This window comes from Aristolochia californica, unplaced genomic scaffold (assembly GCF_029961685.1).
Source record: "Aristolochia californica isolate CCGP_79_NKW_82.1479 unplaced genomic scaffold, dmAriCali1.0.hap1 SCAF_1, whole genome shotgun sequence".
In the NCBI taxonomy this organism is placed as follows: Eukaryota; Viridiplantae; Streptophyta; class Magnoliopsida; order Piperales; family Aristolochiaceae; genus Aristolochia; species Aristolochia californica.
The window spans coordinates 2,947,065-2,958,473 of record NW_027181770.1 but is presented as its reverse complement, the minus strand read 5'-3'; the positions used below and the strand labels follow the sequence as shown (position 1 = coordinate 2,958,473).

At 39.4% G+C, this 11,409-nt stretch overlaps 2 protein-coding genes across 2 annotated transcripts; one reads left to right on the top strand and one right to left on the bottom strand.

The window, feature by feature from the left end:
• Nucleotides 1–1,303: 1,303 nt before the first annotated feature.
• LOC137947409 (ethylene-responsive transcription factor ERF023-like) lies at nucleotides 1,304–1,831 on the top strand. Its single transcript, XM_068793356.1, has one exon. It carries the CDS (start codon nucleotides 1,304–1,306, stop codon nucleotides 1,829–1,831), a length of 528 nt encoding a protein of 175 aa, XP_068649457.1.
• A 4,172-nt stretch (nucleotides 1,832–6,003) lies between these two features.
• Nucleotides 6,004–6,955, bottom strand: LOC137947266 (probable aquaporin NIP-type). The gene has a single exon (XM_068793353.1). It carries the CDS (start codon nucleotides 6,953–6,955, stop codon nucleotides 6,155–6,157), a length of 801 nt encoding a protein of 266 aa, XP_068649454.1. The 3' UTR covers nucleotides 6,004–6,154.
• Nucleotides 6,956–11,409: the final 4,454 nt, after the last annotated feature.

Here is an 11,409-nt window from a genome sequence, read left to right as displayed (position 1 = left end):
TATAAATTGTAGATAATAAAAGATGTAACGGCAAATAAGATTTTTGAAAACTGAAATATAAAATATAAAATATTTTAAATCGATAATGAATGGTGTTAAATAAATTAGAATATGATTTTTTAATAATTAATATACAAAATATAAATTTTATTAAAATAAATAGAAGAAAATAAAATATGTACAGACAACTTTTTTTGCGAAAACTAAAATATATTGTTTTAAATATTTTAAATTTTTAAATATCTTAAATAAGTTATGAAATGTGTTAAATAGATTGGAGTTTATATTTTTAATTAATTAATATTCAAATATAATAATTTTTTATTTTAAAACGAAAGGTTATAAGATATGTGCCAACAAATAAAAGATTTTAAAACTAAATTATAAATATAATAAATATTGAATTATTTAAATAATATCTTTAATAGATTATGTAAGGTATAAATTTCATTAATTTTTTTGAAATAATTATTAAATTTTATTTTATTTTTGATTGTCTTAAATTGAAAGTAATGAAATGTGAAAGATTTTTGAAACCAGAAATTAGTGTTTTTAAAGTATTTTTTAAATTACTAAATGAAAATAGAAGAAAAAAGGAATGGTCATGTTCATGTGGCGCAGGTTTGACATGGCATTGTGACATGTGGTTCTCTAGTAGATGATGCGGCGATGTGATGATGTTGCAGGTGACATGCTGTTAATTCCTTAGGTTATGTTGATGACGTGGTACCTTATAAGCGGTCTAAGTTGACACGATGTACACATGTGGTCGTCAATGAGGTGAAATTAGGTATTTTTAATATTAAGTTTGAAAGTTAGTTATTGTTGTTAATATTTGTTTTAAAATGTGTAATTTTGTAAAATTCCCAAAAGACTAAAGAAGCTCAACCCGAGCCCTTCACCCTTGCAATCCCGGATTTTGATTCGCCGGGTAATCTTGTGGCAGTCCCGCCGGTAAACCCCCACCAAACTGTTACTTTTGCCGGACCTAACCAGTTTCCACCTCTCTGCGAAATAAGGGGGCGGCTCATCAGTGATTTCTCTGCTAAATCGTTTTCCTAGAATAATGAGAGGCGTTTGTCAGTCGAATTTTTTACTTGCATGGGGCGTCTAGCGTCGACGTCTACGTCGTATTCGTGTCTACGTCTGGTATTTGTTTCAGACAAAAGTCGGTTGTGGTGTTACAGTAACTTCGTATTTCTAGTGTATATGTTCTAGTATAAAGAACTACAGGCTCTCCCAACTGTTTCCTGCAGTCGAATCCTTTTCCCCTGAGGATCCAGCGACATCCCTGGAGGTTACAATGGAAGGTGCCCGGAAGGCCGACGTCACAGGCGGTGGAACACGTCACCCGGTTTTCCGGGGCGTCAGGAAGAGGCGCTGGGGGAAATGGGTATCCGAAATTCGGGAACCCAAAAAGAAATCGAGGATTTGGTTGGGTTCTTTTCCGAAGCCTGAAATGGCAGCCAGAGCCTACGACGTGGCGGCTTACAGCCTCAAGGGACAAAAGGCCCTGCTTAATTTCCCCGACGAGGCTGACACTCTACCTCGTCCATCATCTTGTACGGCTCGGGATATCCAGGCGGCAGCGGCGGCTGCAGCTGGCGCTGCCGTAGTCGTATCGGCACAGGACGGTGATAAGCCTCGTGGAGACAGTAACGAGGACTTCTGGGCGGAGATTGAATTGCCGACTTTGATGAATGAGGATGGAGCCATTTCGCTTTCGGCCGACTTCCGGGCGGAGGTTCTCCCGGACGCCGAGCTTTTCCCTGATTTCTGCCAATGCTCTTCGTACTACGATGAGGATGGGTCGTGGAGAGATTCTTGTTAACCTGCGCAGAGATTCCCTGCTCCCCTAATTTGGAGGTTCCTTCTAGGTATTCCCTTCTTCCTCTCCTCCCCTCCATCTCCACCGTCGCAGTCTCGAGCTCTTCACCGCAGACGAGACAGAAGGATAGGCCGTCCACTGTTCATACAAATAAAAGTATGGTACAGAAGCCGTTGCAATTGTTTCTTTTTGTTTATATATATAATAGCTTATAGCAATTACATATCAAGGTTACGTAGGGAGAAAGAAAAGCTCACTGGTGGGAGCACCGCGCATCATTGAATCCATCTGAAATCTTTTGAAGTCCACGTACCGTAAGAAGATCCAGTTAAATCATAGTGAGTAGGGGCGCAGGGAAGAAGATGAGCAGTTTCCCTCCTTTCGTCATTTCCACCCTTCCAGCATTAGTTTCTGAATAAGCATTTTCCTATGCCAATTCCCGAAACAGTTAAGAAAAAAAAAAATCTGTGCTCAGCTAGTCTTTTACGATCTCGCCTGCCCTCCTGAGCAGGCAAACCAACCAGAGACGACTATCAGCATTCAATTCAATTTGACATTTTCGTCCTGAGCGCGAGTTTGCTTAATTAAATAACATGATTTAAGTGATAAAGTTTTCTTTTTACCTAGATTTTTACTTGTGGATAATAAAATTAACGTTAATCACCCAGATTACTATAATTCCCGTCGGAAGCGGCTGAAAATTCTTCATGGTTCCATCGTATAGAAAAGAATGATGGATAGCCGAGAGAAACAGCGACTGTTCCTGCCTCACACCATTGGACGCAGACATCTGAGAAAAAAATCCAGGGTTTCTTCGATAATATTAATCGTCTGAACAAAATGAAATTATATGATCAAGAGCTTTGCCAAACCAGAATGAAATAAATAATAATAAACAGAAGTACCAGATCTCAATCCAAACAGCTCTGATTTATGAACAGAGCATCTCCTTGGGTCCATCCGAAGAAAAACGGAGAGACTAACATGAAAAGTCTCCGTTATTGAAGCGGCGAGCAATTTCATGCCGGTCCTCTGCATCAGACGACCAAGCATCTTCATTCATATATGTCAATCTGTCATCTTATTCACAGCCAACACAATTTACTATGTTTAAATCATGTTTCTCTCCATGGGCCAATTTGTGGGAGTTAGACGAGCTACAGAAGCGATTCTCGATCAGTTGGAACTAAAAAAAGGTGGCCGCACCCACATGCTCTTCCGAAGAAGAATGAACCGACAAATGATGACGGAGAAATTACTGTGCGTACTTGGCTTGCTTCTCCTCTAGTCGCTGACGGGAAGCCAGGGGATGGAATTGTTCAACCCAAAATACTCGTGAGAAGTTCCAGGGAGTTGTTGAGCAGCTCCATGGAGATTATGAGTTCAAGGAGACTCCGCAGTAGCGGGTCTTCCGGGCTTTACAAGACTTTCCTTCTTAAATTCACCGAGAGAAGATCTAACTCGGGGTGCCAATACCAGAGCCACAATTTCTATGGTCCCATAGTGGACCGCATTTGGCTGGTGGGAACAGAAAGGCAATCCCATCGAATTAATGTGGATAATTAGATTCAAAGAGTAGAGCGAAAGAAACTGTTTCATCTCTGCTTTTTTCGTTTTTGATTTTATTATGGGTGCGCAGCAAGCTTCACACAAGCAGGCAAGGTGTTTGTAGAAAGTCGAAAGAGTCGTCTTTTTGAGGTCTTCCTTTTTCCAACATTATCCCAGCTAGGCGAGCTGCATAGCTGACTTGCAGCGAAGGAAGCAACGTATCGCAATCAGCTGTCGGTCTTATACAGGGTTCACGAGATCATTTTTCTGCCAGTTGTTGGAGTTTTTACTCCACCTTGGCGCAGTTTTGAAACTTGCTCTAAGGGGCTTGGTAGAACTGTAAACAAAATGACACGATTATATCATTAATTGGAACAACTAATAGCGTCTCCTTTCCACTCCGTCTTTGCTACTCTCTGAATTTTACAGTTGTATCGATTCCCGGTTGCAGAAATGAGCAATAAGAACTACAGAGAATTGAAAACTATTTTTTTTTGGCAATCCACTGGACCATTGATAATATACAACTATTGATAAGGATTCCTTCTCCTCATTTTCACGAATCGATGACTGCTGCGGCATTGGAAGAACTATGATGAACTCTTCACAGCTTCTGGGAAACAGCACGCCGACCGACAATGAATGGAGAATCAGAGCCAGAGGTTTTTCTCCATTGTTCTCGTATTACGGTTTCTTCTTAGTCTTTCTCGAACTTTTGATTCCTCGCTCTTTTTGTGCTTTTTTATCCTAGTGTGGAGCACGGGTATCTTGCTTCTGCTGTAAACATTGGAAAGGTAGAAAAATAAGATTATGTTCACATGCCGGGAAGAGAAGAACACATCAGGCGGTCCTTATGTTCATCATATAAACGGGAGTGCCGATGGGCTTAAATTTCCCACTAGGATGGTCCCTCGACTGGGCAGCTCTTACCATAATTGCAAAAGAAAGGGGCTGATCGATTGTGGGCATACAACCACACACAAGATAGGCCAACCAATTAACCCATTTTCTGAAATTTCTCTCAAACATGCTTGAAAAGGAGAAGAAGCTGGAAAAAGGGTGGTGCTCTCTTTATTACGGCTGATAACTGCACGGCTTTGGAAGTGGAAGGATGACAAGAAGCCAGAGTCGACGTTGATACTATTTCTGACTGGTTGTCAAAGCAGAACGAGCATATTTTTTGGTGGGCCAAGATTACAACGCAGGAACCCAGAGACATAACGTCGTTATCTTCTGGTTTTGAGTTTAGAAAGAATAGCTCTTATCTCAACAAAAAATCTTAGGAAAACTCATCCAGGCACCATCAATGGTGGACCCTTCAATTGCAGTACTTTCGGCTGTACTATTTTCATCTGCTTCCGCCACGTGAAGAAAGAAATAAAAGTGGAGAAATTTTCTGTATCTTATGCATCAAGCAACACATAAAATTTAGATTTATATAGATAAAAAAGTTCTAAGTAAGATCTGATTATTTGTGAATTACGTGACGAATGCCTATAATTATTTCAAATTTTCATTGCGCCAGATTGCAGAGTAATTGCTTTAATCTCGTGAGTGTGAATGTCAGGAACTTCATTATGCAAAATTTCAACCCTTAATCCATGGCCACTCCATCATCTTCCACAATCATTTATGTTTCATCAACAATCTTTCCCAATATCAACACAAAATCAAGCTTTTCTTCATCCCTCTAGCCGACCCATAAAGGTCCTTACTTGTGAACGGCAATGCAACATAAGCTTGCAAACCAGGCTTTCATTAGCAGGAACAGACGGACAATGAGCCAGAAATAGCTATTTTTTATTTTCAATTTTATGTATAAATACTTAATGTAATCTTAATTATAATTGTGGTGAATAAATAATTTTCCTTAAAGTTTTACATGGTATTAGAGCCAGATTGATCTCTTGTTTCTCTGATCACCATTTTTTTCGATAAGAAGCTTCTCCACTGCGCATCGTTGCCCTGTTTCCGTTGCTGCCCACCTCTATAGTCGTCCCCCCTTAGATATCTGTCCCGATGCGAAGGCCACCAAGCATCTTTTTTCTCTGCCGACCTCGTTCACACGGTGTCCCGCAACTTCCTTCTCATAGTCACTGACTGCCCACATTTCAGCTAAGCCATTGTTGACCCACCTTGAAATTTTCTCGGACCCATAGTCACGGGCACCAACGTGAACACAAATCCGTCCATGGTTCCAACCTGAACCAACTCTATTCACAAATCTTTTAAAAAAAAAATTGTATCATATTCTCCCTTATCATACCCTTATCTATATGATTACCATTAAACTCTCTTCTATGAATAGAAGAACGGTCAACCGTGCATATGGTATGGTTTTCTTAGGAAGTGCTATCAGAGAGAGAATTATCCGTGCTTTCTTCTTTCTACCAGAAGATCGAAACTATAATAAATGTTGTTGGAAATTTGCACACAAAAATCACTCACTCTCTCTAGAATTTCTCACACAGACAGGAAGAAGAAAAAGTTTATTGAATAATAGCTCTCTATGTTTTTTTTCTTGATAATTTACATAGCTAAAGAGAGATATTTATATGCAGAAAGGATGAATAATCATAACATAAAATACACATACTTGGCAAACTAATTGCCAGCACAACCTCATGTCTTGATCAAGAAACTTCCTTGAGTTGCCAGCTCATCACTTGATCAAGAAACTTCCTTTGAGTTGGCTTGGGTTAGACTTTATGTGGATCATCCAACAAATGTAACCTCCAACTTAATATTTTCACTATTTAATCATCTGTTTTGGTGTATTTAAGCAGAAATTTCCCCAGCTTTGCTATCAAACAACGGTTCCTTCTTCGTCGGCTCCCGAATCTTTATAAGATTATACACCAAAGCTCCGGCCAATACTCCGGCGAAGGGTCCAACAATGTACACCCACAACGCTCTGTACTCGTTCATCACCAATGCAGGCCCCAAGCTCCTCGCAGGATTCATGGAAGCCCCCGACACAGGACCTGCAACAAACAAGTTCAGAGTAATGGTGGATCCGATGGCCAGTCCTCCGAACTGTCCGATGGCTCGGTCATCTGCTGATGCGCCGCATATTACAAACATCAGGAGGAAGGAGATGACGAACTCGGCGACGAGTGATTGAATATCAGATCCCACTGGAAGTGTTCCGAAGAAATGATCCGTCTTCGATGAGAGTATCAGTCTCAGTGTTCCGCTTGCCAGGACGGAACCCAGAAACTGCGCTACCCAGTACGGAATTACCTCTCTCCACTGGAAGGCGTTTATAATGGCGAAGGTGAGGGTGACGGCGGGATTGAAATGGGCGCCGGAGATGTGACCGGTAGAATAGATCATGGCCATAACGATGAGTCCCCATGTCAGGCAGACACCTGGGAAGGTCACCGATCCATATATCTTGTTTACGGCCACCGAACCACACCCAGAAAACACCACGAAGTACGTCGCGAACAGCTCTGCGAAGCATTTTCGGAGGAGGTGGAGAGTTGCAGAAGACGGGGAAGACCATGATGAATTGGCCTGATCATTAGTCGAGTCTCCAGGGTTCTCCATCACCACGTCGATTCGTTCTTCTGCCATCATATTTTCTAATAACAAAGAGATTGCAAGCCTAAATCGGATTACTACGGTCGTCTCTGAAGTGCAAGTCAGTGCAGTTTGCTACAAGCTAAGCAAATTTTGGCTGGAAAGCATCTGGGTGAGCCAGTCGCATGCGTAGCTGACTCCCTGACTGCTCAACCTGTATCCTAGACGGGAACAATGGCCGTTCTACTATTTATATAGACCGAAACAGCTTCTTGCATGCTTCATTCCGTATTCATTCATTCTTTGCTTGTTCCAGGCGAGCTCTGACAAAGAATAAATTAATGCGTAAAGCTTTTATCATTTCCATTTACTTTACTCATTGACCCTAACAACGTCTTAGTCAGCTTTTCTCTGATACAGGAGTATCGATTCTGATTTCCAAGTGAAGAAAGAATCTGGCGCGTCAGCTGAAGTCCTAAATTAGAGATAAAGACTCATAAATTAGAGATTCAAAATGGTTTATATCAAGAAGTGAATTTTACCAAAATACCAATTTAAAAAAACTTATTTATGAAAATACTGATGATTCCAACTTATTTGCAAAACTACCGAATTTTGACCGGTCCACTGTACATGTGGACATTCAAAGGCGACACATAAGCTTTGACCGTTTATGTGTTGACACCTCATCTGTGCAGTATGGTAGTTAAACACATGGGATGCCACATCATTATTTTACACGCGTGTCATTTGACACGTCATTATCAATTTTCGCCATTGCCCCGTCCTCTCTGGCCACGTAAGCCCTTCATTTTAATTTTTTCGTTATCTTTTTTCCTCGGTCTTTCTCCTCTCCTCTCATCTCCTCTCGCCCTCGCACCTGCTGCCGCCTCTCCCCTGCTGTCGCCGCTCGGCCACGACCTCTCCCCTGCTGTCGCCTCTCGGCCTCGGCCGCTCCCCTGCTGCCGCCGCTAGGCCTCGCCCTCGACGTCCCTCCTCTCTCGTTCTTCTTCTTTGTTCCCTCTATTCATCCTTTGGCCGCCCCTTCTCTCAGAACAGAAGCTCTACTCACCCTCCAAACCCGAATTTGAATTTCAGAAGCCGATTTAGGAGGGTGCTTTTTTAGGGTTTTGGTTAATTGAATATAATTATTGTATTTAATTATAATGTTGATTTGAATTTAGGTGTTTAATTACTGTATTGATTTTTTTGTAATTTACTATTTAATTTCTGATTTTATGTTAATGAAATTTATGCCAAATTAAAATTATTGTGAAGTTTTGTAAGATTTTTAATTAAATAATATATTTTTTAATAATTTATTATTTTTAAATAAGGTGATAAAAAGTATACAAATAAATTTTATTTTTAAACACTAAAATAACTTTTTTTGCAAATTTTTTTAATTTATAAATATTTTAAATGAATAATATATGAGTAAGACTTAAGAGTAAAAAAAATTTTATAAATATTTTATATGGATAATATATGGGTAAGACTTAAAAGTAAAAAATAAAATTATTTATAAATATTTTAAATCCATAGTAAATGGGTAAGAGTTAGATTATTTTTATTTATAAATATTTAAAATTTTTAAATATTATTATTTTGTAGATAAGGTGATAAAAAGTATACAAATAAATTGTATTTTTAAATTATAAAATAACTTTTTTATATTATTTTTAAAATTTTAAATATTTTAAATCTATAATATATGGGTAATACTTAAGAGTAAGATTTTTTCTATTTATAAATATTTAAAATTTGTAAATATTATTATTTTTTAAATAAGGTGATAAAAAGTATACAAATAAATTGTATTTTTAAACTCTAAAATAACTTTTTTGTATTTTTTTAATTTATAAATATTTTAAATCTAATTAATTTACTTATTTTATTTTATTTTTTAAAATATGAAGAAATAAAAAGTGTAACGATTTTTTAATTAATAAATATTTTAATTGATATTAAATGGTGTTAAATAAGTAAGAGTTAATTTTTTAATTGTTTATTATTTTTTTAATTATTTATTATTTTAGATATAAGGTAATAAAAAGTGTATTTAATTTTTTAAAATTTTATTCAAAATTTTATCAAGTAATGACGTGGCATAATATGTGTCAACTACACTGACATGGCAGTCCATGTGTTCAACACTATACTGCACCGATGAGGTGTCGACACGTAAGCAGTCAAAGCTTACGTGTCACCTTTGAATGTCCACATGTACAGTGGACCGGTCAAAGTTTGGTAGTTTTACAAATAAGTTGGAATCGTCTGTATTTTCATAAACAAGTTTTTTTAAATAAGTATTTTAGTAAAATTCCCTTTCAAGAACAAAGGGCACATTCTTCCATTATCTAAGATAGGTTTTCTCAATCTACTGCCACCTCCTGTTCATTGTTTCTGTGAAAGAGGGGACACTACTCATCTTCGAGATTTCCATGTCATACTTCCATGATCCAAAAAAAAGGAGGTCACAGATGGTCAGCATCTGAAACTCCGATTTCGTCCACGAGAGAAAGGGCAGGACGGAGAGCAGACAAATGCAGTTACCTTGAATGTGCAGAGAGTGCGAGCAGCTGAAAAATTACAGAAAGAGAAGAAAAGTACTGCTAAGTGCGACCGATAAGGATAGCATGTGAATCACGATTGATGATTGACAGACATGTCGGACATGGATGGCCCTCGCTTCTTTATCAGCCACCTAAAACGATGAACAGGATAAGATTCTTGAGAATAGAGATACCGCTCCAAAGTTTTGTGAACCTTTAGTGAATTATCAGCATCACGCCCTCATTATTTGTCGCTTATTCGTCGCCTATTCGACACATCATAGTCAGGGATTTATAGAAATGATTCCCTGTACTCCAATGATACTTTTCCGCCCATTTTAGAAAAAGGGCCGACCTGGAGGCCCATGCAGCATCCACGCCCCTTTCACAGAAACAATGAACAGAAGGTGGCAGTAGATTGAGAAAACCTACCTTAGATAATGGAAGAATGAGCCCTTTGTTCTTGATATAAACCGTTTTGAATCTCTAATTTATGAGTCTCTATCTCTAATTTAGGACTTCAGCTGACCCGCCAGATTCTTTCTTCACTTGGAAATCAGAATCGATACTCTTGTATCAGAGAAAAGCTGACGAAGACGTTGTTATCGGTCGATGAGTAAAGTAAATGGAAATGATAAAAGCTGTACGCATTAATTTATTCTTTGCCTGGGCTCGCCTGGATCAAGCAAGGAATGAATAAATACGGATTGAAGGATGCAAGAAACTGTTTCGGTCTATATAAACAGTAGAACGGCAATTGTTCCCGTCTAGATAACCTCAACGGCACCTGTATCTTCAGGATGGGCAGTCAGGGAGTCAGCTATCGCATGCGACTGGCTCACCCAGATGCATTCCAGCCAAAAGTCATCTTCTTCTCCGACTACCCAACAGAAAATCCGACAGACTGGATCGACTGCTTTACTCTGAAAGCTGCTGCTGTTTACTCCGCTGTGGTTGGAAAGGATGTAAACGATGATAATATGGCCTCCCACCTCTTGGTATCCTTGGCCAAGTTTCGGCCTCATCGTAGCTCTACCTCCGGCCAAGGTCTGCTGCGATCGCTTATTTAGTTTAATTCTCCACGTAGTTCGTTCTTTTTACATTGTACTGGTATCTGGGTTCCCTTTAGTGGAATGGGGCTCAATGATATGTATGACTGGGGACAAGTTCCTCCCTTCAGGTGTATCGACAAAATACGCAGGAGATAGTCTTGAAATGAACATTACTCTTGACGCGCCTGCCGAACATCAGGAACCTATGGCGCCTGATGATCAACAGCTTCCAGGTACGTGAAACTCGGTGCTGGAATCCCTTAGATCGAATAAATAGAAGCACTGCCAATAAATAGTAATATTAATGCTAGTTCTGTTTCTATGGATTATACGAAGTCAAAGCTTCATTAATCGCTGAATAATTATGGAGATATAAACTGTTTTTGTAATTAGAAAAGAGTGATGTAGATGGTGATCAAGAAAGCAAGAAAGAATTGGAAGAAATCGAGAGACTTCCCAAACAAGTCAAGCAAAGAATCGATGCTGTGTATCTGGTCGTGGGTTTCCTGAGAGACATCTTCGGTGTCGACGATAGGCAGAGATTAGATAGGCATGCACAGTCGAAGCACGGGCATAACATTATCTCCGACATAGCCATGCTCGAGAACCAGATTCCCTTGCAGCTTCTTTTCGACGTCGTTATAAACATCCGTCACGCTGTAACTGGGTACAAAGAGTACCTCCTGAGCAAGAACCCTGCGCAGGACCTGAACCATCTCATCTCTCGCATTGAGAAGTTCAGCATTTCCTCCTCGGACGAACTTATCTCCCTCTTTTGCTGGTATTATTCCCCATTCTTCTCCTCTAAACGCAAGGTGTTTGGGAAGAACAAATGGGAGAAACAACGCCATCTTCTCGGCTGCTTGCACTCTACCCTCATCCCGAAGGCCGGTAAAGGAAC